Source organism: Erpetoichthys calabaricus, chromosome 16 (assembly GCF_900747795.2).
Source record: "Erpetoichthys calabaricus chromosome 16, fErpCal1.3, whole genome shotgun sequence".
NCBI classification, from domain to species: Eukaryota; Metazoa; Chordata; class Cladistia; order Polypteriformes; family Polypteridae; genus Erpetoichthys; species Erpetoichthys calabaricus.
Genome location: NC_041409.2, coordinates 50540480 through 50568008, shown reverse-complemented (window position 1 = coordinate 50568008; position 27529 = coordinate 50540480). Strand labels below are relative to the sequence as shown.

Sequence of the window (27529 nt, the reverse complement as noted above, 5' to 3'; positions counted from 1 at the left end):
CGAGGTGTAGACTTTTGGACAACGGCCTTGTGTCAAGAAGGGCAGCAAAGAAGTGACTTCTTTCCAAGAAAAACATCAAGGACAGACTGAAATTCTGCAGGAAGTACAAGGATTGGACAGGAGAAGACTGGTGCAAAGTTATTTTTTCAGATGAATTTCCCTTCTGACTGTTTTGGACATCTGGACATCCATTGAAGGGAAAGATGAATGCTACCATGAGTCTTGTGTCATGCCAACAGTGAAGCATCTCTGACAAATGCTTCAGACAATCCATGTGTGTGGTTGCTTCTCATCCAAGGGAGTTGGGCCCACTCACAATTCTGCCCAAGAACACAGCAAAAAATAAAGAATGTTATCAAAACGTCCTCCAAGAGCAACATCTCCCAACAATCCAGGTGCAATTTGGTGATGATCTGTGTATTTTACAGCATGATGGAGCACCATGTCACAAGGAAAAAATGATAACAAAGTGGCTCAGAGATCATAACATTGAAAGTTTGGCCAGGAAAATCCCCAGATCTTAATCTCATTGACAGCCTATGGTCAATTCTCAAAAAACAGGTGGACAAACTGCAGCCCACAAATTGTGATCAACTCCAAGCACTACAAAGACAAGAATGGTTCACCATCAGTCAGGATTTGGCCCAGAAGCTGATATCCAGCATGCCAGAGCGAATTGCAGAAGTTATGAAGAATAAGGGTCAACACTGTAAATACTGCCTCTTTACATAAATTTGATCTATTTGCCAATAAAAGTCTTTGAAATTTATTAAATGTTTATAATTGTTCTGCAGTATACCATAAAAACATGTAAAGAAATCTGAAAATGCTGAAGCAGCAAATTTAGCAAAACACAACATTAGTGTCAAAACATTCGGCCACTACTGTACAATTTGTCCAGCTTGCACTCTCTTGTTTATATTTTGTGCCTTTAGCAAAAGTTGCTCTGCTTGACTGCAGGCCACCTTTGCTTGTAGTAGCATGTTTTTGGAATGGGATAACTAAAAAAAAGACTGAAATTATTCACTTAGCTTTAGCACACAAACATTTTGCTTAAGCTGCAGCTCTCAGCCCTGTTTTCAATGCCACTTAAGTTCAGCTCAGCAGTTGGTTCTCCTCACAGAACCTTTTTTTGCCATGAGATTTCTGGGATACAATTGATAAGACTGATCAATCACAGTCAAATGACCCAATCTTGCACCATTTACCAATTGCTCAGTGAACAAAAAAAAAACAGGACTTAACCCTTGGCAACCATGATGGGCAAAACTTTTCAAAAGATTATCAAACAATTGCATCCAAGAAACCAATGGCAAATTGGCCACATCTTCCTTCCTTAGCCAATGCAAGCACGGTTTCTGTGCTCTCTGCCCATTCCCTGCTTCTCCAGGCAGTGGTCTACCAAAAACTGGAGCAAACCCTATTCCAGAAAGCAACCTAGTGCCAGACTAGAAGAGTAGAAAGCCGTCTATAACAGAGCTGGACATGGGTGAGATATTTTGTCCAACCTTGCTAAAGAATAGCAGAGGGCACAAAAGAGACCTACATATAGCAACATATTTACCTTGCTGAAGAAGACATTCATCTGATGGCTTTCTGCCCATAAGATTTAATTTTTATGCCAGCGAACAAGGACCACTGTGTGCAAAACCTCAAAGACTGCAAACTGCAGTACATGCCGCAATCACAAAGTATGAGAAGCTAAGAGAGAAAAGCATCTGGACAAAGAAGGCAAAGTTCAATGAATGGCCTTCCACATGTGTCAGAGGAAGTCCCAGCAGATTTGATGGAACCAATACAAAGCATTACTCCAGCTGACATCAACAAGAACTACGCCATGATTTTGTAACACATCTTCTGGTACTACTTGAATACTCTCAGGGCATTTCGGGTCTTTGATCACCTGGTGCCCTCAGCCAGGTTACCCAGTAGGGGATGATTAAGCCCTTGCTTGTGTTTAAGTTGCAGGCTATGCCAAGGTTCAGCCCTACAGATCCAAAGTCACCTAGAAGCCATTTCAACTGCTTCAAAAATGTTCTTGATGCCTCTTCTGGTGTGAAGTCCAGATATGCCAAGGATATTTAGGATTCAGTTAAGAGAGTGGCCTACAAAGCCTCTGCAGTCTACTTCCATTGGCTGACACCTGGCCTTCCATCCCTTGCTCCGACACTGTGCCATCAACCCTCCATACTCAGTCCACTTTCTTTCATATGCTTCTTCAATCCTTTACATTCATTCTGAGAGCTATTGTCTGTAATTTAGTAGTTAGGAAAAGTCAGCTAATGCGTTCTGGTTATTGATATAACCGAAACTAACTGAAAGAATTAAATTGTGACAGTAACATTTAGATGCCAGACCTGAATGAATAATATTTCCTGGGTTAATTCCTTCAGATACGAATTAAGGAAATAGAATTCCCAAGCTTTGTGCATTTCTCTAAAGGAGAGAATAAGATCAAACTAACCTCAAATAGATTTATGCTTTCTGTTGATCATTATTTTCTTGTACCTGCATATACTTGCATATACCCATCTTTTATTATCCTTATGTTATGAACAAATGCTATTATTTGGGCTATTTGGTTAACTGCAGCAAGTATGCTATTTGTTGAAAAACTGTGTCCAAACCGCTGTAGCAGTAGAGGTCCCTATCGACCTCTTGAACCCTCAGGTACCACTCCAAACACCGGGTAAAAGTACAATTATTATTTATTTTATAATAATAATGTGCACAAAGCACCCTCCACTCTGCACTACTCATATAACACAATATTCAATAATCAATAACCAATCCTCCTCTCCCAGACGCATTGCCACCCTTCCACCCAGCTCAGCTCACTCGTCTGGGGTTTCCCCAGAGTCCTTTATAGTCCCTGACTCGGAAGTGGTTCCAGCCCTGCAATCCATGAGTCCTCATCACTTCCGGGTCAGATTAAAAGTCCTTTTCTTTAACCCGGAAGCACGTCGTTCCTTCCGGTCATGTGATCAGGACGCACTTCCGGGTTATAGGGCACGTAGCACTCTGCAAGCCTCTCTACAGCGGCTCATGGTGGTCCCCATGGTATCCAGCAGGGTTGTTTATAAAAACTACAATGTCCATAAGGCTCTGCTGGAATTCAGGGAAACTTCCAAGCTGCTGGGAGGGCTCTATCTGGCGGCCTGGAGGTGTGGGATAAACGGCTCACATAAACACAGAAGTAAATCAGCATGATACCAAGCACATGGCAGGAGCTGTTTAGTGTGATTTTGTCTTTCGAGAGGAAACCACACTCCAGGGAGTGAAAGGTTGTTGTTTATAGTGTGGAACATGACCCGGACACAGACAGGCACACACGTTGTAATCACCCCACACACATATATTAAAGTGCTCCATATTTACAATAAGTGCTCCTCAGTCCCTAAGCCCCCAAAGTCCTGGCCACAACACAATGCCTTCTCCTTCAGGCCGCCTCCTTATCTCTCCTCCAGACCTCATCCGTCTTCCACCCGACTCTAGTCCTGAATGAAGGGAGGCGACCCCTTTTATCCTCACCCAGTTGTGCTCCAGGTGCTTCCCGGCAATCTTCCACCGGCACTCCCCAGTGTGACGGAAGTGCTGGCTGCGTACCCGGAAGCACTCCGGGTGTCCCCGATCCTCTTCCCCCCAGCACTTCCGGGTGTGGCGGAAGTGCTGAGGTCCAGGGCTCCCAAGGCATTCGGGCACCCCCTAGCGGTGACCACGGGCCCCTACAGGGATGAGCTTCCATGCTCTGTACCTGTGGTCCCCATAGCTGCCAGGGCAGTCGCCCCCACGTCGTCTGGGGAAGGCGTAAGCCCTCTTCCGGTCCTCCCAGCCAGGTCACCCCCCCAGCCACCTGCGACAATAGGAAGACAAGCTTGGAGGTAGAACGTACAGCTGATCTTCTTTTAAAATTGCTGAATCTCATAATGTTTTTTTTTGTTTCAAAATGACATGTATAAGCTATTTTACAATGTGCACGTAATCTCAAGATGTGGTTCAATGCTCAATAACTTTCTTGGTTTGAAAAATGGGAATATTTGGTAAGTTTTTAACTTTTTACTTTCCGGTCGTTGTGCTCCACGACTTTATAAAAGGCCAAGACAGGCTATGCTTGTTTTTTTTTTTAATTTATAGAAAATATGGCAAATGAAAATATACCATGTTTGTGAAGAAATAACTTTGACTTCAAAAATACCAAACCTATCTTTTAAAACAACACAACTGACTTAATCTCATTGTATGACTGTTAGTAGGTGACATCCAGGAAACTTTCACAAGCCTTATTACAAACCTTTAGGGAGGTCTGCCACCTCAAAAGTCCCTTGAACTGGATAGCAGGACTTTCCAACCCCACCACACTCTAAACACTGATCTTCTTTCTGATTTGAATCCAACATGTTGTCACAACCAAGTTGCTAAAAGAAACAAAAATATTTATATTTTATAACTTAATATAGCATTCAAATAAATGTAATTTCTCTTTCCATTATTGTACACCATAGCTAGCGGTTTCAATGACGGGAGCGTCATAATGACTACTCATTTATACTTGTTACAAACTGAATTCTTTTTGTTAAAGCACATTTTCTCAGAAGTGGGGGGAGACGAAGAATTTGTCACTCTTGTGGCAAGCTGTTGGTGCAAAAGTTCAAGCACTATTTGTATTAGCAAGTTCAACAAAAATAAAATGAGTAATAAAATTGCATTTTTTATGATAAATGCTTTGCCTTTTATCTTTCAAAGAAAATACACTTTTTGTAAGCTACCTTCTACAAACTGTTAATAGAAGGCAGGACCCATCTAATTCTAAGACTGCAGCTACCTTTAATGCACATATCTTTATTTGCATTAAAGGACATGTTCAGCCCATTCAGGAGACGAAAAGCTGAAGATGGGAGCTTCACACACATTTGTAACTTTTGAGGGTGCTATAGAAACTCTCATTCACACACAGTTACCATGGATATTCTTTTGTAAATAAAACACTATGCGAAGAATCAAGTTAAGATCCAGCCTTCCCACGTTACCTTGCACACTCCCTCCACACAAATGTCCCGCTTGCCAGGTTCACATGGCGTCCCATCTAACACTGCTTCCCTGTGGTGGTAGTAGAAGTTTTCTCCTTTGGGGATGCAATTCAGCTCACATTTGTTTGGTGCTAAGAAGAGATGAGTAAAGAGAGAGTAATGAATTAATCAGGAGAAATGGGACCCCTTTAAATAAAAGTTGTCTAGACCCTATAAGGAATTTTAAATTGACACATAATTCTCAAAATGAGACATGTGCATGAGAGAGAGTGGGACGTAGGTGTGCGTGTGTGTGTGTGTGTATATAGGCAGATGAGGGGTGGCAGGTGTTTATTATATGTTTTCCTGCAACAGAATTGCAGTAAAATACATTATTTGTCAAAGGCCATACATAGATATTTCTCCAATACATTAAAAAAGAAGACAGAAGGTTACCTTAAAAATGCCAAACAGAGAATACATATCTGCCAATGACTGAAAAATGAAAAGTTTTATTTCTGTTTTAATCTCTTACCTCCATAATATGGCAGCCACTTGTAATGTTTACCCTGAAAATTAACTCCATCATATTTGGAGCATTGCTCCTCACGAAAATCCCGAGAGCCCTCAGGGCAGTCCTGGAATTAAATTAGAAAGACAAGTATGATAAAAAAGAGGCCATGTTCCTAACCACGCATGCAATGCTTTACAGATGTGCACAACAATGGCAGTTTTGAAGAGCATTTTACAATTCCCAGATTTCATTTGAATGCTTAGGTACTCGACTCACAAATGCTCATATTCTCAACACGATATACTCTTACAGTAGGAAGGAGACAAGGACGGAGATTTGGTTTATAAATCCAGAATGATCACACAGTTTGTCATTTTTATATACTCTCTAAAGAACGTTCTTCTTTTTATATAATATTTTGATTTATTTATTTGCTACCGTCAGTTTGAAAGAAAAGGGGATTTTCAAGGTGCAAATCACAAACTCTTTATGTGTGATTTACTATACATTTAGCTAGATCATGTAGTAAAAATTTTTCAGTCTAATCACACCTTTGGATGTTACACAGAAATAAAAAATAAATGGAACAAGCAAGGCCTTGGAAATGCTAGATGGAAATTAATATACTGTAAATAAGTACAGAATCAGGCAATGGGTGGATTAGTTTATGAGCAGGAAAAAGTACTACAAATTAATTTAGAGTTGTCCTCATATTTTCATGGTTTATTAAAATTGCCACCCACGCCACTGTAAGAATTTTTACTCTCAAAAAAAAAAAAAAAAAAGGAAATACGACGCAGTAAAAGCTGTGCAGTGGTGGTATGGTTACCAGTCCTTGTGGAGGGTCTTAATTCTTCCTATGCACACTGATTTTCTCCAGGGTTTGGCCTCTGCTAATAATAATTGTTATTTTTTTATTTGGATGCTATATTTAACCATGGCAACATGGGAAAAAAAAAAGTTAACAAGCAACAGCGAACAAAATTTAAGTTAACCATAAGTAGCACAGTAATATTATTGTAAGTTTAGATTAGATTAGATAAACATTATTAATCCAGTCGGGAAATTCAGATGCATAGAGCAGCAGAAACATAAAAATGATACAAACTAACAGGACAAATAATACAGCCAATCAATCAATCGATTGATAAGTAAACAAATACATGAATATTGTGCAGAAATTTCAGAATGAACTTAAAAAGTAAGATGGAAAGAAGCACTGAATTGTCTGATAGCAGCGGGCAGAAAAGACCCCCAGAGGTGCTTCTTAGCACACCGTGGTGGAATGAGCCTGTGTCTAAAAGTGCTCCAGGATAGTGTCTCCTGGAGGAGATGGGGAGGGTTTCTCATGATGTCATCTAATTTTGCTACCATCCTCTTTTCCACAACAGCTCCAAGTATGTCCAGGGTCCGCCCTGTGATGATGCAAGGTTTCCTGTTAAGTTTGTTCAGGTCATTGTGCTTATTTTGAGCTCAGGTTCACTTCCCCAGGAGACCACAGTATAGAACACAATGTCTACTATGGACAGGTAGAACATTTCCAGCAGCTTACTGCACACATCAAAAGTCCCGAGTCTCTTTAGCAAGTCCAGTCTTCTCTGGCCTTTCTAATACAATGCCACTGTGTTGTCAGACCAGTCCAGTTTGTTGTTCATGTGAATCCCCAGGTCCTTGTAGCTCTGCACCCTCCCCCTGAATGGTGACCCGTTTCAGATGATCATTGAAAGTCCACAACTAGCTCTTGTTGAGGCTTAATTGCTGGTGGTTCTCTCCAGTCTTCCTGTACTCTGGCTCGTCTCCATTATTAATTCAGCCAATGATGGATTAGCGCTGTGCAAGAACAAAGTATTTTGTACTGTTGTGTTGAATTTCTAAGGTGGCCATGATAGGCCATCTAGCTCTGTGAAGAGGATTACTTCTGCTCTGTTTTGTGTATTGTATTTACCCAATTTCTTGACACACATTGCACACCCAACCTATGTGGAAAGGGGTCTCTCTCTCTCTCTCTCTCTCTTAATTGCCTTTCCTAAGATTTCTTCCATTTTTTTCCATCAAGGTTTTTTTGGGGGAGTTTTTTCTCATCTTCTTAGGGAGTCAAAGCTAGTGGGGTTGTCAAATAGCTGAGCCTGTTAAACTCGATTTAGGCATTCCTTGTGTGATTGGGCTATACAAGAAATAAATTCTTGTTGTTGTAATCTGAAAATGTTTGTAGTTGGCAAGTGCTGATACTGTACCGGATGACTGTTGTGCAGCGGGTAAACAGGAAGGGAGATGGGACAGAAATCCCATGACTACATGAAAACCTAGCAGTACAAGAAAACAGTGGCGTCAGTATCGGGCTGAGATGCTTTGTTAAGCCCTTTGTCATCACAGGCAGCTGAACATCAGTGCACTGAAAGCAGTAAGAAAAAGTAAGTAAGTAAGAAAGGACAATTAGTGGATAGGCTGAAGCAGAACAGTGGCTTTTTGAAGCCCCATATGGAAAGACTAAAAAAATAAAAGTAGTGAGTAGTGTCCCAGAGCAGAGGCCTAGAGACTTAGGTGAACTGCAGACTCCACAGAGCTCCAGTATAAGTGTGTGGTGTGTGTACAAGTGTGTCCCTGATGGACTGGTTTAACTTACAGAATGGACTCACTCCTTGCTGCTACATAGACTCTAGCTCCCAAAACAAACAAGAGTATTTAGTTGTAGTATTTTATTTAATGATGAATACTATATGAGAATGCTTTTAAGCTGTAATTCCAGGCCCTTTTCAAGTGTAATCATCCAGGCAGATAACACAAAGGGTTCTTTTGTATAAGCCAAATTCTTGAAAGAATATCAAGTTACAAAAGGAAGTATGAATATGAATGGGACATTAGAGTAACTGCATTATCATTTGGACTCATTTTAAAAAACATTTTAGCAAAATTATTCAAAGGGCAGCCAGTACACTCTGAACCATGGTTAAACATCTGAGTGCAGTTTTGTTGGAATTTATCAAGTCTTCCAGAGTTTGAAACCCAGACATGGCTAAAGAATCAAGAAAACACTACAAACCTGCACACATTCCTGCTAGACCAGAGCATTTTGTACCGCTGGTCATGCTAATATGTTGCTCCCTGTGCCTTATCAGTTGTTTTTAAAGGAGTTAAACTACCAATAAAGGTCAGATAACGTGTAATTTTTCTTTGACGTTTGAATGTTTTGAGTGTCCTTCCATCACCTATTAAGAGGCTTGTGTGTGCATGAAAAGAATCAAGTAGTTATAATATAGCCGAGAAGTAAAACCTGACACAAAATACAATGACAGATAAAGAAAAAAAGCTGTACTGAGCACTGAATGAGCCAGGAAGGACTTAATAATTCTGGACAAGACATCACAACAGTCTAGGTGAGGCAAGATAAATGAACAGAAACAGTATTTGTGGTGATGTGTTCTTTTAAGGAATATCATAAAGAGACCAAAAACACTGAGCAACAAACAAAGGACAAATGGAGAATGCACAATACCAAAAGACAGAAAACAAGTTACTGCATGATACACTTTCCTTAGGAAAAAAAAAATGAAATCTTCAATATCCTCACATTTACAAGCTTTACATAATACTCAGAAAGGGGTACAAGCCTAACTGGTATAACTTGCTTTATTTACCTCAATATAGTTGAGACTGGCATCTCTCTATTTTTAGACCTTGCTAACTATTAAAGTTTACTTCATTTTTTTTTTAAAGAGCAGAAAAACTGGCAAGTACAAAAGATTTACATATGGCTGTGTTCTACCTTGAGAGAAACAAAAACACTGAAAATACACATATGAAGAAGTGAAAGCTTTATAGTTGAGATTGTGACAACATCGCAGTAAAGGCACACAAATGATGAAATCTATTCTCCTAGAAAATGTGTGCAGTTTTGTCAAGGGATTTACATTTATTTTACATTTACTTATTTGGCTGACACCTTTATCCAAGGCAACTAACAACATTTATGATACAATTGGTTACATTTGTTTTGGTTTTCCAATTGGAGCACAGGCTAATCAAGTGACTTGCTCATGGCCACAGAGTGCCAGTAGATTTAAATAAACAGAAACCTATTATTTCAGACTGTCTAGATAACTTATCATAATGACATCTAAAGTGCATCGGTAGTAGCAATAGTTATTGTACCTCAACATGCACAAAGAGCAGTTCAGTTCTTATTTGCATTTCCAACAAACATGCCACACATCACCACTTTCTGACACAATAATAAACAAGAATGGGTTAAAGCACCTGCGGTGGGTTGGCACCCTGCCTGGGATTGGTTCCTGCCTTGTGCCCTGTGTTGGCTGGGATTGGCTCCAGCAGACCCCCGTGACCCTGTGTTTGGATTCAGCGGGTTGGAAAATGGATGGGTTAAAGCACAAAACTCCATTTTAATTAACAGCAAGCACAGCTCTGCTTACCTGATGTACATTTACTGTGAGTGCGGAGTTAGTGAAGATGTATGAATGAATGCTCCGTACTATGAACTCGAGTTGAACCCAATAGGCTCAAGCACCTTCAGTGATCATCTGACTGTTAGAGTAACACTGTGGCCGCTATTTTTATTTGCTATATCCAATGCATGAATCTATCCAATTTTAGTTGTGACAAATGAACCAGCATCTCAGCCGGTATAGACGCCACTCCCTTACCTGGCCAGAAGGCCTTGATAACAGCAGGTCAGTGAAGAAGTGATATATCCTTTCCAAGCCAACACTTAATGGTGGAAGGATGTTATAATTGCTGCAAGCCTTTAAATCAAATTAATTGGATGCCACATTTACCTTCTAATTATAAAAAGGATGATTCGGCCTTGGGCGGCACGGTGGCGCAGTGGGTAGCGCTGCTGCCTCGCAGTTGGGAGACCTGGGGACCCGGGTTCGCTTCCCGGGTCCTCCCTGCGTGGAGTTTGCATGTTCTCCCCGTGTCTGCGTGGGTTTCCTCCGGGCGCTCCGGTTTCCTCCCACTGTCCAAAGACATGCAGGTTAGGTGGATTGGCGTTTCTAAATTGGCCCTAGTGTGTGCTTGGTGTGTGGGTGTGTTTGTGTGTGTCCTGTGGTGGGTTGGCACCCTGCCCAGGATTGGTTCCCTGCCTTGTGCCCTGTGTTGGCTGGGATTGGCTCCAGCAGACCCCCGTGACCCTGTGTTCGGATTCAGCGGGTTGGAAAATGGATGGATGGATGGATGATTAGGCCTTTTCTGGATCCATCCATCCATCCTCTTCCGCTTATCCGAGGTCGGGTCGCGGGGGCAGCAGCTTGAGCAGAGATACCCAGACTTCCCTTTCCCCGGCCACTTCTAGCTCTTCTGGGAGAATCCCGAGGCGTTCCCAGGCCAGCCGGGAGACATGGTCCCTCCAGCGTGTCCTGAGTCTTCCGCGGGGCATCCTCCTGGTTGGACGTGCCCGGAACACCTCACCAGGGAGGCGTCCAGGAGGCATCCTGATCAGATGCCCGAGCCACCTCATCTGACTCCTCTCGATGTGGAGGAGCAGCGGCTCTACTCTGAGCCTCTCCCGGATGACTGAGCTTCTCACCCTATCTTTAAAGGAGAGCCCAGACACCCTGCGGAGGAAACTCATTTCAGCCGCTTGTATTCGCGATCTCGTTCTTTCGGTCACTACCCATAGCTCATGACCATAGGTGAGGGTAGGAACAGGGTAGGAACATAGATCGACTGGTAAATTGAGAGCTTTGCCTTACGGCTCAGCTCCTTTTTCACCACGACAGACCGATGCAGAACCCGCATCACTGCGGACGCCGCACCGATCCACCTGTCGATCTCATGCTCCATTCTTCCCTCACTCGTGAACAAGACCCCGAGATACTTGAACTCCTCCACTTGGGGCAGGATCTCGCTCCCAACCCTGAGAGGGCACTCCACCCTTTTCCGGCTGAGGACCATGGTCTCGGATTTGGAGGTGCTGATTCCCATCCCAGCCGCTTCACACTCAGCTGCGAACCGATCCAGAGAGAGCTGAAGATCACGCCCTGATGAAGCAAACAGGACAACATTATCTGCAAAAAGCAGTGACCCAATCCTGAGTCCACCAAACCGGACCCCCTCAACACCCTGGCTGCACCTAGAAATTCTGTCCATAAAAGTTATGAACAGAATCGGTGACAAAGGGCAGCCCTGGCGGAGTCCAACTCTCACTGGAAACGGGTTCGACTTACTGCCGGCAATGCGGACCAAGCTCTGACACCGGTTGTACAGGGACCGAACAGCCCTTATCAGGGGGTCCGGTACCCCATACTCCCAGAGCACACCCCACAGGATTCCCCGAGGGACACGGTCAAACGCCTTTTCCAAGTCCACAAAACACATGTAGACTGGTTGGGCGAACTCCCATGCACCCTCCAGGACTCTGCTAAGGGTGTTGAGCTGGTCCACTGTTCCGCGACCAGGACGAAAACCACACTGTTCCTCCTAAATCCGGTTTCGACTATCCGATGGACCCTCCTCTCCAGAACCCCCGAAATAGACTTTTCCAGGGAGGCTGAGGAGTGTGATCACTCTGTAGTTGGAACACACCCTCCGGTCCCCCTTCTTAAAGAGGGGGACCACCACCCCGGTCTGCCAATCCAGAGGCACTTTCCCTGATGTCCATGCGATGTTGCAGAGACGTGTCAACCAAGACAGCCCTACAACATCCAGAGCCTTGAGGAACTTCGGGCGTATCTCATCCACCCCCGGGGCCCTGCCACCAAGGAGTTTTTTGACCACCTCGGTGACCTCAGTCCCAGAGATGGGGCAGCCCACCTCCGAGTCCCCAGGCTTTGCTTCCTCACTGGAAGGCATGTTAGTGGGATTGAGGAGGTCTTCGAAGTACTCCCCCCACCGACCCACAACGTCCCAAGTCAAGGTCAGCAGCGCACCATCCCCACCATATACAGTGTTGACACTGCACTGCTTCCCCCTCCTGAGACGCCAGACGGTGGACCAGAATCTCCTCGAAGCCGTCCGAAAGTCGTTCTCCATGTCCTCCCCAAACTCCTCCCATGCCCAAGTTTTTGCCTCAGCAACCACCGAAGCCGCATTCCGCTTGGCCTGCTGGTACCTATTAGCTGCCTCCAGAGTCCCACAGGACAAAAGGGACCGGTAGGACTCCTTCTTCAGCTTGACAGCATCTCTCACCGCCGGTGTCCACCAACGGGGTCGGGGATTGCCGCCGCGACAGGCACTGACCACCTTACGGTCACAGCTCCGGTCGGCCACCTCAACAATAGAGGCACGGAACATGGCCCATTTGGACTCAATGTCCCCCACCTCCCTCGGGACAAGGTCGAAGTTCTGCCGGAGGTGGGAGTTGAAGCTTCTTCTGACAGGGGGCTCTGCCAGACGTTCCCAGCAGACCCTCACAACACGTTTGGACCTACCAGGCCTGACCGGCATCCTCCCCCACCATCGAAGCCAACTCACCACGAGGTGGTGATCAGTTGACAGCTCCGCCCTTCTCTTTACCCGAGTGTCCAGGACATGTGTCCGCAAGTCCGACGACACGACCACAAAGTCGATCATCGAACTGAGGCCTAGAGTGTCCTGGTGCCAAGTGCACATATGAACACCCCTATGCTTGAACATGGTGTTTGTTATGGACAATCCGTGACGAGCACAGAAGTCCAATAACAAAACACCACTCGGGTTCAGATCGGGGGGGCCATTCCTCCCAATCACGCCCTTCCAGGTCTCACTGTCATTGCCCACGTGAGCATTGAAGTCTCCCAGCAGTACGAGGGAGTCCCCAGAAGGTATGCCCTCTAGCACCCCCTCCAGGGACTCCAAAAAGGGTGGGTACTCCAAACTGCTGTTCGGTGCATACGCACAAACAACAGTTAGGACCCGTCCCCCCACCCGAAGGCGGAGGGAGGCTACCCTCTCGTCCACCGGGGTAAACCCCAATGTACAGGCTCCAAGTCGGGGGGCAATAAGTATGCCCACTCACCGGTTGCAACTCCAGAGTGGTACATTTTCCAGCCCCTCTCAAGGAGATTGGTTCCAGAGTCCAAGCTGTGCGTCGAGGTGAGTCCGACTACATCTAGCCAGAACCTCTCAACCTCGCGCATAAGCTCAGGCTCCTTCCCCTTCAGAGAGGTGACATTCTACGTCCCAAGAGCCAGCTTCTTCTGTAGCCGAGGATCGGATCGCCAAGGTCCCCGCCTTCGGCCACCACCCAACTCACACTGCACCCGACCTCTTTGGCCCCTCCCATAGGTGGTGAGCCCATGGGAAGGGGGACCCACATTGCCTCTTCGGGCTGTGCCCGGCCGAGCCCCATGGGTGCAGGCCCGGCCACCAGGCGCTCGCCATCGAGCCCCACCTCCAGGCCTGGCTCCAGAGGGGGGCCCCGGTGACCCGCGTCCGGGCAAGGGAAAACGCCGTCCAAATTTTTTATTCATCATAGGAGGTTGTGTTGAACCGCACTTTGTCTCATCCCTCACCTAGGACCAGTTTGCCTTGGGTGGCCCTACTTTTCTAGATGATGCTTACAATACTGAGTGTTGTCTTCACCCCTTAACTTGAGTAAACAAGCACAGAAAATGAATGACTCAATGTACAATTTCTTTCAGCACTAACGTTTCATTTTATGCTCTCTCTCTTTTTTTTTCATTTCAAGTATACTATTGTCTGAATCCGCCTAATCAATATCAGAGTCATGGAAGGTCAAATGTTATACTGCAGCATCAGGTGTAAGGCAGCCACAGACTCTACATGTAGTGCATTTCAAACCACACTCTCCACAGGCATCATTCACTCAAACAGGGTATTTTTAAAAGGAATACTCCAACCACAAATGATCACGTTTTATATGTGTTACTTCACCAGAGTTTTTTGTAGTAATTGCCAAGAAAAAAAATTGCAATCTCATGTTTTTATAGAAAACTGAGATCAGAGTCTAGATCGTCAAAGGGTAGAAGCTGTTGCAGAACCCAGCAGAACTGGTTTGGATACTACAGTACCTTCTGCCAGATGGAAATCGGACAAAGAGAATGTCTGAGGGGTGGGAGAGGTCCATTATAATGCTGTAAGCTTTACGAATACAAAGCTTTACAATGTACACTATCCACTGCAGGACCTTATGATGAGAGACACTGCAGTTCCCAAACCAGACTGTGATGCAGCTGGTTAGAACACTATCAATGGTGCCCGTGTAGAATATGGTGAGAAAGGGGGGAGGTAATCTTGCCGTCTTCGACCACTGAAGGAAATATGGTGCTATGGTGGTAGAAGAGTAAAGTCAGCTGCCAGGTGCACACCAAGGAATTTGACCCTGACAACAGAGCCCTCGATGTGCAGTGGGGTGTGGACACCATGGTTCTTCCTGAAATCAACAATCATCTCTTTCATCTTGTCCAGATTAAGAGATAGATAGAATAGATTGAAAAGCACCCATTAGGCCAAAATTAGAAGAAATGGATAGGTTTCTTTTACCAAAGTCTTAAACTTTCATGAAGTAAACGAAATGTACTGGAGACAGGTTATCCCCAAGACTGACTTGTTCAAAGGATGGCAAAGACATAGTCAATAAAAAAATTCTAAAGGTTCCAATCTGTAGCTCCTTGCATGTGCTAAAGATTATGTAGTATTGGGATGAGGGGAAATGTAATTGTCTATGAATGGTGCCGCTTTGCCCCCCAAAGTCTCTTAATATATAAATTTACAACCAATTAGTACAGTTGAAAGTTAGGTAGTGTCATACTCCTGCGACTCCATTGATTGATTTTATTGATGGTCTTAAGAACCTTCCCCTAATTTATGGGCTAGCATTTTATTTATTTATGAAAAGCATTGTCGTTTCTATATAGTGTTACTGAAATGTATGCAAATCCCCTTAAATGAAAGTCTGCAATGTGCACATTAATCACAGTGTCTGAATTGTTTGATTTGTGATTTTAAACTGTGGAGCACAGGGTTAAGTAAATGAATGGAAAATGTGTCTTTTTCCCAGATATTATAGGGGGCACTGTATATGTTCACCAGGATTAATTTAGTTTTCTTCAGTTTTCCTTCTTACTGCAGTATAGCACCTTTCAAATTCCTTCTCACTCCTTTAGATTCACTGCCATACTTAGAAAGAAATTCCCATCCACTCCATTCTCTCTTAAGTCAGGTTAGTCTAAATAATAATTAACACATTACAGTACATTTATAGAGTGCTTTTCTCATTACTCAAAGCACTTTACATATACAGTGTGGAGACACTTCAATCACCACCAATGTGTACCATCCATGTCACATGATTCAACAGCAGCCATTATTGCACCAGTACTGTCACCAAATATTACCTGTTAGGAGGTGAACTGGTGAGAGCAATAGTTAGTCAGTTAGGGACAGGGGATGATTAGGGGGCTGTGGTGACCTGTTTAGCTAGGACATTAGGAAACACTCTGCACTTTTTAAAAGATGCCCAGGGGTCTTTTCTCGCTACAGAGGTCAGGACCTGAATTTGACATCTCATTCAAAGGAAAGCGTAATTTTTACAGCACAGTGTCCCGTCACTGCACTGGGGCATTGAGATCCACATTCAGATCACAGGGTGAGCACCCCCTGCTAGCCTCACCACCACCTCTTCCAAAAGCAACTAAAGCTTTTCCTGGGTGGTCTCCCATCCTGAACAGGCTTAGCTTCAGGTGGGTGATCTCTTCTGAAGTGCAGGCGGTGTTGCTACCGACCACATTCAGCCGAGTCCCCTGAAGAAAGGCTTTATCCATCTCTAATGGACTAAAATGTAATAAAGCATTTTTTTTTCTTTTCAATTCTTCACAGAGACATTTGACATTATAACTTTTAAAATGATTCATTTTTTAGCAATTCACATTTATTCATAATTACAGACATGTCTCATCTCTTTTATTTGTTACTGAAGTTTTAGTAAAGAGTCCTATTTTGTCGTGTTTACTTTTAACTGTTCATATTACAGACACTGTAACTAGTAATATTTCAAAATGTAAGTATTCAGCCTTTGGAAGTTTTCACATTTTATGGTTACATGACATTGAATCACAGTTGAATTAATTTGGCTTTTTGATATTTATCAACAAAAAAGACACTCTAATGTCAAAGTGAAAAAAAAAGATCTCTGAAAATTATTTATAAATTTAAAACATAACAAAATGACTGCATAAGTATTCACAGACAGTAATCAGTTAAATGGAGGTCATCTTCCTGGGGTTTCAATTGACTGTAGTAAAAATGTTCCTTTATGTGGAAGGTCCAACTTCAGGCAAGTCAGTATAGTGGCCTATCTTACACAATGAAGACAAAAGAACACTCCAAGCAACTCAATGAAAAGGTTATTGAAAAGCACAAGTCAGGAGATGGAGTGAATGAAATATCCAATTCACTGAATATCCCTTAGAATCCAGTTCAAATCAGTCATTAAGAAACAGAAAGAGCATGGCACAGCTATAAACCTAACTAGAGCAGACTGTCCACAGAAACAAAATGATCAGGCAAGAAGATGACTAGTGAAACGGGCCACCAATAGTCCTATGAGAACTCGGAAAGAGTAACAAGCAAAAGCAATTGAGACTGGATTGCTGCTCGAGTGATTCTCTAGTCGCAGGTTTATTGGAGAGTCACAAAGAGAAAGTCAGTGCTAAAAAAATACAGAGTGTTTACCAGAAGGCACAGGGTAGGCACTGAAGTCAGCTGGAAGAATGTTCTATCATCTGATTGGACCAAAACTGAGCTTTTATGGTCATCAGACTAGATTTCAGGTTTGGTTAAGCCGTACTTTAACCTAAACTTAAACACACCATCCTCACCATGAGCCAAGGTGGTTGCAGCTTCATGCAGTGGGGCTTCTTCTCTGCCATAGGATGTGGCAGGCTTGTGAAGTTAGACAGTAAAATATACTGTATGCAGCAAAATACAGGTAGATCCTGAAGGAAAAGCTGATGCAGTTTGCAAAAGTCCCACACAATTGGAGATTTGTTTTCTAGCAAGACACTGACTTCAAGCATAAAGCTAATGGTGTACAGGAATGGCTTAAAAACAACAAAGTGAATGCCCAGGAGAGAATGAGTCACAGTCCAGATCTCAATGCAATTGAGAATTTATGGCTAGACTTAACAAAGGCTGTTCACTCATGATCTTCATGTAGCCCGACAGAGCTTGAGCAGTTTGACGAAGAAGAATGGGGGAAAATGGCAAAGTTGAGATGTGCAAAGCCGATAATGACAAAGAGAATTGTGCACACAGACTCAAGGCTGTCATGAATACTAAAGGTGCATCTACTTATTACTTTTGCAATCAATTATTTTGTGTTTGTATTTTTAATTAAATTAATTTAATTTAATTAATTTTAGTTCATTTTGCATTGATCTGTTTTCGCTTTATCATTAAAGAGTCATTTTCTGTTGACTGGTGTCAAAAAACAAAGTCCAATGAATTTCAGTGTTGTATCTATAACAATAAAATATGAAACATCCAAGGAGGTGAATACTTTTTATATAATTTGTAGTTATGTGGTTAAGGAAGAAGCGATTCATAAAGAGCTCTTGTTCAATCCTCTCCCACTCCAGCTTTCTTCTGACGTATTCCTTGGTTTTATATACAGGGCTATTCAAAATGAAAGAGCAGATTTCAAAAATGTATTTCAAACAAACGGTAGAAGACAGAAACACCTTCTGCACATCACTCAGCTCAGTCCACAGTTTCATAAGCTTAGACGGCCCACTGCCAAGTTTGAATGGTTAGTGTGAGTAACAAGACAGTGAGGCATTAAGGGTTTTGGAGGCCAAACTCTCACATATAGCTAATAAAGGTACTGAGACATAGTAGCCCTCAAAGCTGTCAAGAGTTTGTTAAAGAATGATTGAAACAAAAAAAGCAAGTCCTAATCAAAGTTCTTTATAATACTATTCCAACAAAATTATTTTTAAAAACTGCTCTGTCTAGTGGTGTTTATTTGATTTTCATTTTCTTTTGCATTTTCCCCAAAATAAATAATAAATTAGTGAAATAAATTAGTTTTTAGATAATGAAACTATCTGTATATTACTGTAACTGTTATTTCTGCTAACTCATTTTTTATTGACTCAGCCGCCCTAATAAAAGGATAGGTGTCTGTGTATCTGTCTAACTGTGTGTGATGGCGCTTCATAAACATTTGTAGGAATAAAATGTATTGCATTTGTCACAAACATTGACACTGCCTTTACAAATACCATACCAAATGGCACATAACAGAGACACATGCTTTGCATTTGTCACTTCAACAGATGGCATATTACAAACATCTGTATTAATGCATTTTATAGCTACAAGTGTTTGTGATGAGCCATCTATTGGAATGACAAATGAAAAGCACTTTATTACTACAGTACATGCCTTACAAAATACATTCCAGTAGATGGTACGCTGCAAACATTAACACTGAGACACACGTTGATTACTTCAATTTCAGTCCATCTTAGACAGTTAGCACAGCTAGTTGTAAAATAAAAGAATAAACTAAACCTGACAAATATCTATTAATATTTTTATTTACTACTAAATACAATGGAATACTTGAAGAGAATTATGAAGCAGTATTCCTTAAAATAAAGTAGCTTTTACAATATAAAGTTATTATTAATTCCTATTAAAAAAACATGTTAATGCATTGAGCAACAAAAAGTCACTATTATAATGCAAGCAGTGACATTACTGTTTTCCCAAATAAAGAACATTTCATTTGAAGCTCTATTGTTGGGAATTACAAAACAAAACCTTTGATTTAATAAAAACATTTTTCATTCTAACGAATGTGCAATGAAGTCAAAAATTGCATTGGTTTTAGTGTTTCATGCATTTATACTAAGAAACAAATAATATAATAGATTGTGTGGGTTCTTTCTTGTACTGCTGAGAAAGATAAAAGACATCATTTAATAAATGCAGTAACACCACAGCTTTTCCTGAGCATTGTGCTGCAGAGAGTGCAGTACTCAGTTACTCTTACCAAGGCCTACTGTATGTCCCTTGATGTCGCAGCTAAGTGTATAACTTTGATAGGGGGTGTCTAAAGTAGCTGGAATGACTGACAGTTGAAAACCTATTTAAGAATGTCTTTTTGGATAAGAATGAAAGAATTGCTGGAAAATGAATACGCCATTATGAAAGCTACCATCAAATTCAAAGAGTAGCTTTGTTTGGGCTTTTGTGAAGGTGCAATAAAAGGCACTTTACATTTGGTAAAGTTTTAGGGAAAAATTTTTTTTAGTGTATGGATATCATGTCACAGGAGAAGTCGGGCATTCACAATCACGTAATAAAAAATGAAAAAAATGCTTTAAATATATTATATACTGTATATATATATATATATATATATATATATATATATATATATATATATATATATATATATTGTCACACACGTGTGCATGAGGCAGCTAAAGGGCTTGAGTAAGGGCAGTTCCGAGACATACCGGGATGTGGCAGAGTGCACTGACTATTTTTCTCCTTTGCCTGCAGACCATTCACGAGGGATCCCACCTGGTCCTCTTGACGTCACTTTCGGGACCGAGCCAATGGAAGGAGACCTTGCCGGCTCCGGCCCCTGTGATGTCACGTCCGGGCTCGCACCAATGACAGAAGACCTTCATGAGCCCGACCCCTTTGACCTCACTTCCTGTCTTCCCTGTTCCCTCGGTTCTATGTTGGACTCGGTTTTGTGCACATCAGTGCTATTTCTATTGAAAGCAGCTTTGCAGCCAGGAAACCAAATTATACGGGTGGCTTCCCCAAACCTTTTCATGACTCTTATGTCTGGTTTTTGTGACTATATATATATATATATATATATAATGGTATATAAATAAAGACGTTGATAGAATGTTTTGCTTTCTCCATTGCTAGAAGTCAATATCAACAATTTTGCAGCTTATATCTACAAAGCTTACTAATGCCGTATCATACCAGATATACATTAATACATATGATAAACAGTTTAATGAATGAGCTGGACTTTCACCTGAATGTTGCAGGTGCGAAAGTTTCTGACAGGACCCACACAGCTCGACCCTCCATCTGTCCTGTAAGATACAGAGATAGACATCATTAAGCAATGGCAAATAAAAGCTTAATTACACCATGATTAGTCACCATATCTGAGTAATGATAAAAAAATAAATTAATAGGATAGGTTAGGTGTTAGCATCACATGCCTGTTATTTATCAAAAAACAATGTGTTTTACCTATGACTTTCAAAACAACTGAAGTCCCAAAAGATCTGTAACATGAAAACCTCATGAAGTATAGACTAAAGCAACAAGTTTACAGTTAAACCACAGTAGGTCTGATCTTTAGTCACTACACCACATTCCATAGAAAAAAGGGAGCTTTAACAGGAAAAAAAAAAGTAATAATGAATTATTATTTCATATAAAATATGTACCTAATTTCTATTATTATTATTTTACATTCCTTGCTTTTTCCTTTTTATCATACATTCTTGCTTTTTATTGTCACTCTTATGCTTATCAGTCAGCACTTCTTGGACTGTGCCAGAAGAAAGTTTATTGTTTCCAGAGATTTATACAACAACTGCTGATCTGCTCAATACAGGGACTTCTGAATTGAGACCTTCCATAACATCTTGCAAGAGATTAGGAATAAGTAATAAAAAATTGGAGACTGTAAATGTTTATACTTAATTATGATGAATATGATGCAAAAGGACTAATATATACCTTTACATCATTTGAAACTTTATGAAAGCAGAGAATGAAACTATCGTAAAAGAATGAAACATATAATAAAATCATAGTTAAGGTTAAGACTTCTAAACTGACAACTAGGAAGAACAACCATTACTAGAATCTAATTATGGATTGTAGGATTTTGGGACTGAATAAAATGCATAAGAGAGACCTGAAGTCTAGGAATGGAGATAGTGGAAGAAATGGAACGACTGACAGAGAAAAACACAAACATTTCTAAAAGTGAATTTAAGTCAGCTCGGTGAATTATAGATCTTCTGGACAAATGTTCTGAACCTTTGAAAAAAATGACTGATGACAAACATTTATGTCATTCATCAGATACATTTAAAATTAACCTTATGAATCACCTTACAGATTCAGCATCCTAAGTTTAAATCCCCCACCTGTCTACTGTATGTGTGAAGATTACATGCCTTCCAAATGTCAATGGTAGTTTTCACAAAAGAACTTTGGTCAACCTCCCACTTCCCAAAAGACATGCAGAAGAGGGCCTGTAAGTGTGGAAATTTGAGAAAGTGCATGAGTGCCTCCTACCTTACACATGATGCTGTCAGAATAGATTCTTACTTACGCAACCCCTAAATTAGACTTAGAAGGTTTGGGATTGTTGAAAATGTAAGAGAACATTAAGAGCTTAATACAACTGATTTGGTAATGAAAAGATGCAGCTGATGGTATGAATTTTATCATTTTTATGCATCTCGATGTGAAGGAGGCTCCAACAAAAAATATTCCAAATTACCTCAAGTCAAATTAAATCAACTCAAGAGTCTTTATTTTCATACTATCCATACACCATATTGCAGCATACAGTGGCATGAAATAACGCTGCCCAGGACCGCGGTGCAATATACACAGAAAACAGAGGACAGGTGTAAGACAGGTAAAGAACAACACTGTACTAGAAATAGATAGAAAGATAGATGGATAAAAGGTAAGTGAACAGATAGTAATAAGTATAAACAAAGCCAATATACTGTATCTAAAATCTAACAAAAAACTCCAAAATCAACATGACTACATTAATCACTAAAATATTTAAGTGAAGAGTAGGAATGGATTGATTAAATAAACAGGAGTTTCATTGGCCATGGAGAGCAAAAACTGAGTGGCCAACCAATAGAGAACAGGAGAAATGATCACTGAAACAAATTAAACACTCTGTAGTTATGAAGTGGAAGGTCACAGAATGGGTCTCTGAATAATATAGAAGTGTACATTACTATATTATACTATAAATTAAACCATCTAGCTAACCATATTTTCAAACTCGCTTATTCCACGCAGAGTCATAGGTTTTATAAATTAATTTAGTGGTGCTCTGTCATGCAGCGGAAAAGTAGCAAAAAAATATTCATTCAAGTGAAAAAAGATGTAAACTCTTTCCACAACCGTGCACTGATGGCCAAACCTAAATTTTAGAAACAAAAATTCTAATGTAATGCACCCTTGGTTATTCAGAATTGTAGGGGCGTCCAAAATCTGTTCAGACTGCATTGTTCACTTTGACTGGTGGTCAGCGCTGTCAGGTTAAGGACGGTCTCTAGTCCAATTGGGCTATTTTTCATTACAGTCCTGCACACTACACAAAGATTGCTACCAGGCCAGGACCTTACAGTCTGACTAGTGCACTAACACTCAACTAACACTTCGTGACACCAATTAAAATCCACACAAACCTTCTTAAACACACTTAAGCTAAATGAGTGGGGTGTGGATATGAGTGGGTGGGGTGTGCTTAGTGCCTCCCCAATGAAAATTTAGGAAAGATAAACTTGTAGCTTATTCTGCCATTTAGTTGTCATCCTATCATATTTAGAAGCTCACCCAAGGATGATGCAATGAAGCACATAAAGCAAAACACAGAAAAATCTTGCAGAAGGTATTTGTGAAGGTAAGGTAACAACAGATGATGGAGTGCAGAATATAGCTTTTATTTAATGCACAAAGTAAATAATGTAAACAATAAATCTTTATATATAATTCACTACCATGGCTGTTTGTTTGTCTGTCCAGGATTTTAAATCACCTCAATCTCGCAAACCGTTTGACCTATTGACCTGAAATTTGGTACACATGTGACGTCTACTATCCACTTTCGGGGTGATGATTGACCTCCAAGGTTATTCCTCTTTTTATTTTTATTTTATTTTATTGTAGAATCAACTCTCAGCAGCAGCCAGCAGGGCGGCTGTGTGGCGCATGCGTACGGGCGCCGTTCTCATCCCTACCATCTTCGCCTTCACTTCCCCTACCTCTTTATATCTTAAATCATTCTTGAGGCAGATTGAAGACTTAAGTGCCAGCTTAAGAGAAAAATTAAGGAAAACATACTAATTGCAACACAAACACCGATTTAATCAGATTTAACGCAAAAAGATACCAACGAAAGAAGAGAAGGTGCAGGCTGCTAGGGTGGAGAAAAGAAGAGCTGCTCAGGAAGCAGCAAGCGCATCAACCTCTGAGCAAACGAATGATAAACGTACAGAGAAACAGGATGAAAACTAGGAATGCTCAAGTCAAGTGTATTCACTGCACGTTATCATGCAGTGCGCCGTTACTGTAAATAAATAAACTCTAATATGTCTATGTGAGGTGGAACAGAAATAGCTGACTCCAAAATACTTGGAAAGCAGTGACAAATGCATCAGCATTTAGTGATGTCAGGCAGAGGAAGCATGTGCAAAGAAAACAATCCAAACAATGGAAGTGCTTCTGCTTGATGATTAAGCACTCCCCATCATCAATGCAGCAACTAGAATGAGCAAATAAAAAACTGTGGCCAGCCAGGAGTTGAAACATGGAAACAAAGTTTCATCCAAACTCTGAGAATGGAAAATGTAATGGAGGAATATACAGAGCAGTTTGTTTAAACTGACTGATAGAAGGAAAATCACTAAACTAAAAATTAAAGCAGTAATCCTCAAAAACAGCAACATATACAATACAAACGTGTGTCATGAAGTGCAATAGGAGTTCATGTGCCCCTGAGCCAACAGGGGGTCACTGAATTCAGCTATTTACTGTGGCAATGCCAGTCTATAGGGTGTTATAAGAATCAAAAAGATAAAACTGCAAGGGTTAAGTAAATGGAGTTAAAAAAATAAAGAGTCATATCATGGCTGAAAAACCACAGCAAATGTATTCTGTCAAAGCAAGCAACGAAAGAAGAAGATATAGTATTTGTAAATACAAAATATTTCAATACTCATGAGCAGAATATATTATTGCATGACAAAAGCTACAAATTTTATACAAAGTGGTAAATGTGAACATAATCCAGACAAACTCTAAATCTGTTAAAAAAAAAATGATCACAAGTTCAAAAACGAGTTGCATGATGCAGGACATTGCGACAGTGGAACAGACAGCTAAATGAAGCAAGAAAAACATATTGTGCCATATTGTGCCTACAAAGGAATGAAATGCTACAAAAGTAAATTTAAAAACCACAGTAGCGATGGGGAAACGGCAGGAGGGTGAGTGATAGACATACAGTAGCTGGGAAAAGGAAACACACTTAAAATGAAAATAAGCATCAGTGAAAAAAGGTGGATTTTAAAGTAAGATTACAGAGAAAAGGAACGAGATGGAGGATGATTAAACACATTCCGTGCAGTACACTGGAGATTTAATTGTTGTACTAGGATTTTCTCGGCTTGAAAGGTCATTTGATAGCCTGTGGATGGCTGCCACCGACTGGAGACAAACTAAAACAGATGCATGGCAGCAAAGAAAAGAAGAGTCAGGTATGTGCTGGAAAATTACCATTGTTTTAAATAGTGCCTAAATGGGAGCAGATTTATGTAAATACACAAATTTCGGCTCCACAGTGGGATCAGGAAAGGGAACTAGTATGAATTAAGAAAAATGTAGGAAAAGAAGGGATGATAAGTTTTGCCTTCGGCAATGCCGGAAATTTAAATTTAATAATTTGGTAAGTCTATGTCACACATGCACATCAGATGATCTCCTCACGGGCTCGATCGAGGTATGTGATAACCCACTGAGGTTAGAGGCGCTGTGCTAACATTCTCTTCTCTTTCTTCCCGCAGCTCCGAGAAATCACCAGGGGCCTCATGCATAATGCCGTTTGAGGACACTTAGCCCTGCCCTGTCCAGAAGGAGGCGTCTTTTGCATCAGAGAAACTCCCAAGACAGAGCTCCAGTAAACGACCCTAAATTCTGTAGCTAAGAGACAAATACTCTATTATCTCCCAAAGGCTACTCGTACAAACCGAAAGAGCCACTTTTTTGTTGGACTTTGTTCAATTAAATGAGACAATCCGGTTGGTGTCCCATCTTGTATTATTCCCGCAATCTGTCATTCCTGCATTCGGCCACAGGCTCCTTCTTCATTTTCCTTACCTTTCTCTGTAGAAGGTGGTCTCAAGCTTTTTGACTTATATCAAGGTAAATGAAACCCACTCATTTTAATATTACTTATAGATAAACAACAGGATAACAGAAATAATATAACTGTGTATGTACTGACATATAAGAGAGGATATCAGACAGAGGAGACTGACAAAAATATAATACAGAAGAGGATGCCTGTTAACTTGCTCTAGGCACAGATAAATATTTCACAATTCCAACACCTTAAGGATGTTGTGTGAAGTTGCTGCTTTTGTTGATGCTCCAAGTTCAAGTGGTATATTCTTCTTGTGTTGGAGTGCATATGGTTCTTTGTTCATGGTGTGCAGTGCTTTTCTCCTTTGTCTGCAGCTTCACAGGGAAATGTCTTACTCAGTTTGGAACGAGTTAAGATCCTGAAGTTTGGTGCAGCCAATTGTCAGCATCCCTGTTAAATGTCTTGTTTGACACTAAAAAGCCTAACAAAATGGGCAGTGCCCACCTTGTCCTACAAACAGCATTAGGAAAACAAAGCAAGATTGTATGAAAAACTTTAATAAAGCAAAATATGGCTGGAGTGCCTGGTCGTAGTCTGTGTGGAGTGTGCATGTTCCTCTTGTACATTTCTTCTCCTTTGGGTATTCAGGTTTTTCTCCCACCTCACTAAAGACATTCCGGTTAGAAGACTAGTGATTCCATAGTCACTCTGGGTGAGTATGATTGTGCATTCTGTACATGAGGGTCTCTGTGATGGACTGCCAGCCTATTGTGGACTGTTTGCTGGCTTGTGTGTTGTGTTGCTGTTATAGGTTCTGGTCCCCCGTCACCCGGACTTGGATAAGTGGGTTGCAGAATGTTGTGTTACGTTATAGGCAGCAGAGGATAACTGCTATCTAGAAATGTATATTCGAGCAACAGCACAAGGCAAGAGTTCTGATCTAAAGTTCCATAGTCAGTACACTGCTATCTTAAATTTAGATAAAATAACGAAAATAAAAAGTAGCTGACAAACCTGAAGAGGCCAGTCATTCTTTGAAGAGGGAAATTAATCATCTGAATGGAAAAGTTACTAAGACGGCTGCAAAATGGAACACAATGTGGGTAAAGACTGCAAGTTCTTGGTGACACTGAAAATGATTTAGGAATGTTGTAAAGGACTTACTAGAAGGCAAAATCCCACAAGGCAAAAGGACACAAATAATAATCCAGACATACACAGATACTGCTGCACGCACACTTTATACTAAATACAGTATGTGAGGACACAATGACAAGAAACACAACTTTGGAAGACCAAAAAAATCAACTGCCTTGGATGGTGAAATGGAGGAGGATGGCTACACTTGAACAATTTCACATAAACGTTTCCTGAAAAAGTACTGTACATTTGTGGCAAGGAAGGAAAGAAGCAATGCAAGTGACATGCAATAACAGAAACATGTATGGAGAAGAGAGACAGAGAGACACAGAGAGAGATTCATCAGGATAATGCTGGTAAAATCATTAACTAATGAGACTAATACTGGGCTGTGCTGCTCTGTTCTTCATCATGTCCTAAAATTATTCAGTAATTATTTCCTTGTGCTGATCTCACTGAAGTTATGCCCAACTACTATTAACCTAATCTTTCCCTGTTAAGAAGACTGCTGTCACAAAGAAAAAAAAATCCTCCATTATATTAAACCCTAATACAATACAAAACAATACAATTTATTTTTATATAGCCCAAAATCATACAAGTAGTGCCGCAATGACCTTTAATAGACTAGGCCTCTTGACAGCCCCCCAGCCTTGACTCTCTAAGAAGACAAGAAAAAACCCTAGTAGGGAAAAAAATGGAAGAAACCTTGGTAGGCTGGGTGTGCAGTGGGTGTCAAAAAAGGGGGTCAATACAATACAATACACAGAACAGAACACAAGTAATCCTCAATAC

At 41.1% G+C, this 27529-nt stretch overlaps 1 protein-coding gene across 2 annotated transcripts in view; it reads right to left on the bottom strand.

Annotated features, from left to right (window-relative positions):
- Nucleotides 1-27529, bottom strand: part of paplna (papilin a, proteoglycan-like sulfated glycoprotein) — a 155466-nt gene that overhangs the window by 73367 nt on the left and 54570 nt on the right. For both annotated transcript variants that reach the window (XM_028822019.2, XM_051919912.1), the window contains exons 4-7: nucleotides 20489-20549; nucleotides 5542-5644; nucleotides 5028-5158; nucleotides 4292-4415 (exon numbers count right to left, since the gene is read on the bottom strand). In XM_028822019.2, coding sequence (XP_028677852.1) covers nucleotides 4292-4415; nucleotides 5028-5158; nucleotides 5542-5644; nucleotides 20489-20549 — 419 coding nt within the window. The remainder of the gene's footprint in view (nucleotides 1-4291; nucleotides 4416-5027; nucleotides 5159-5541; nucleotides 5645-20488; nucleotides 20550-27529) is intronic.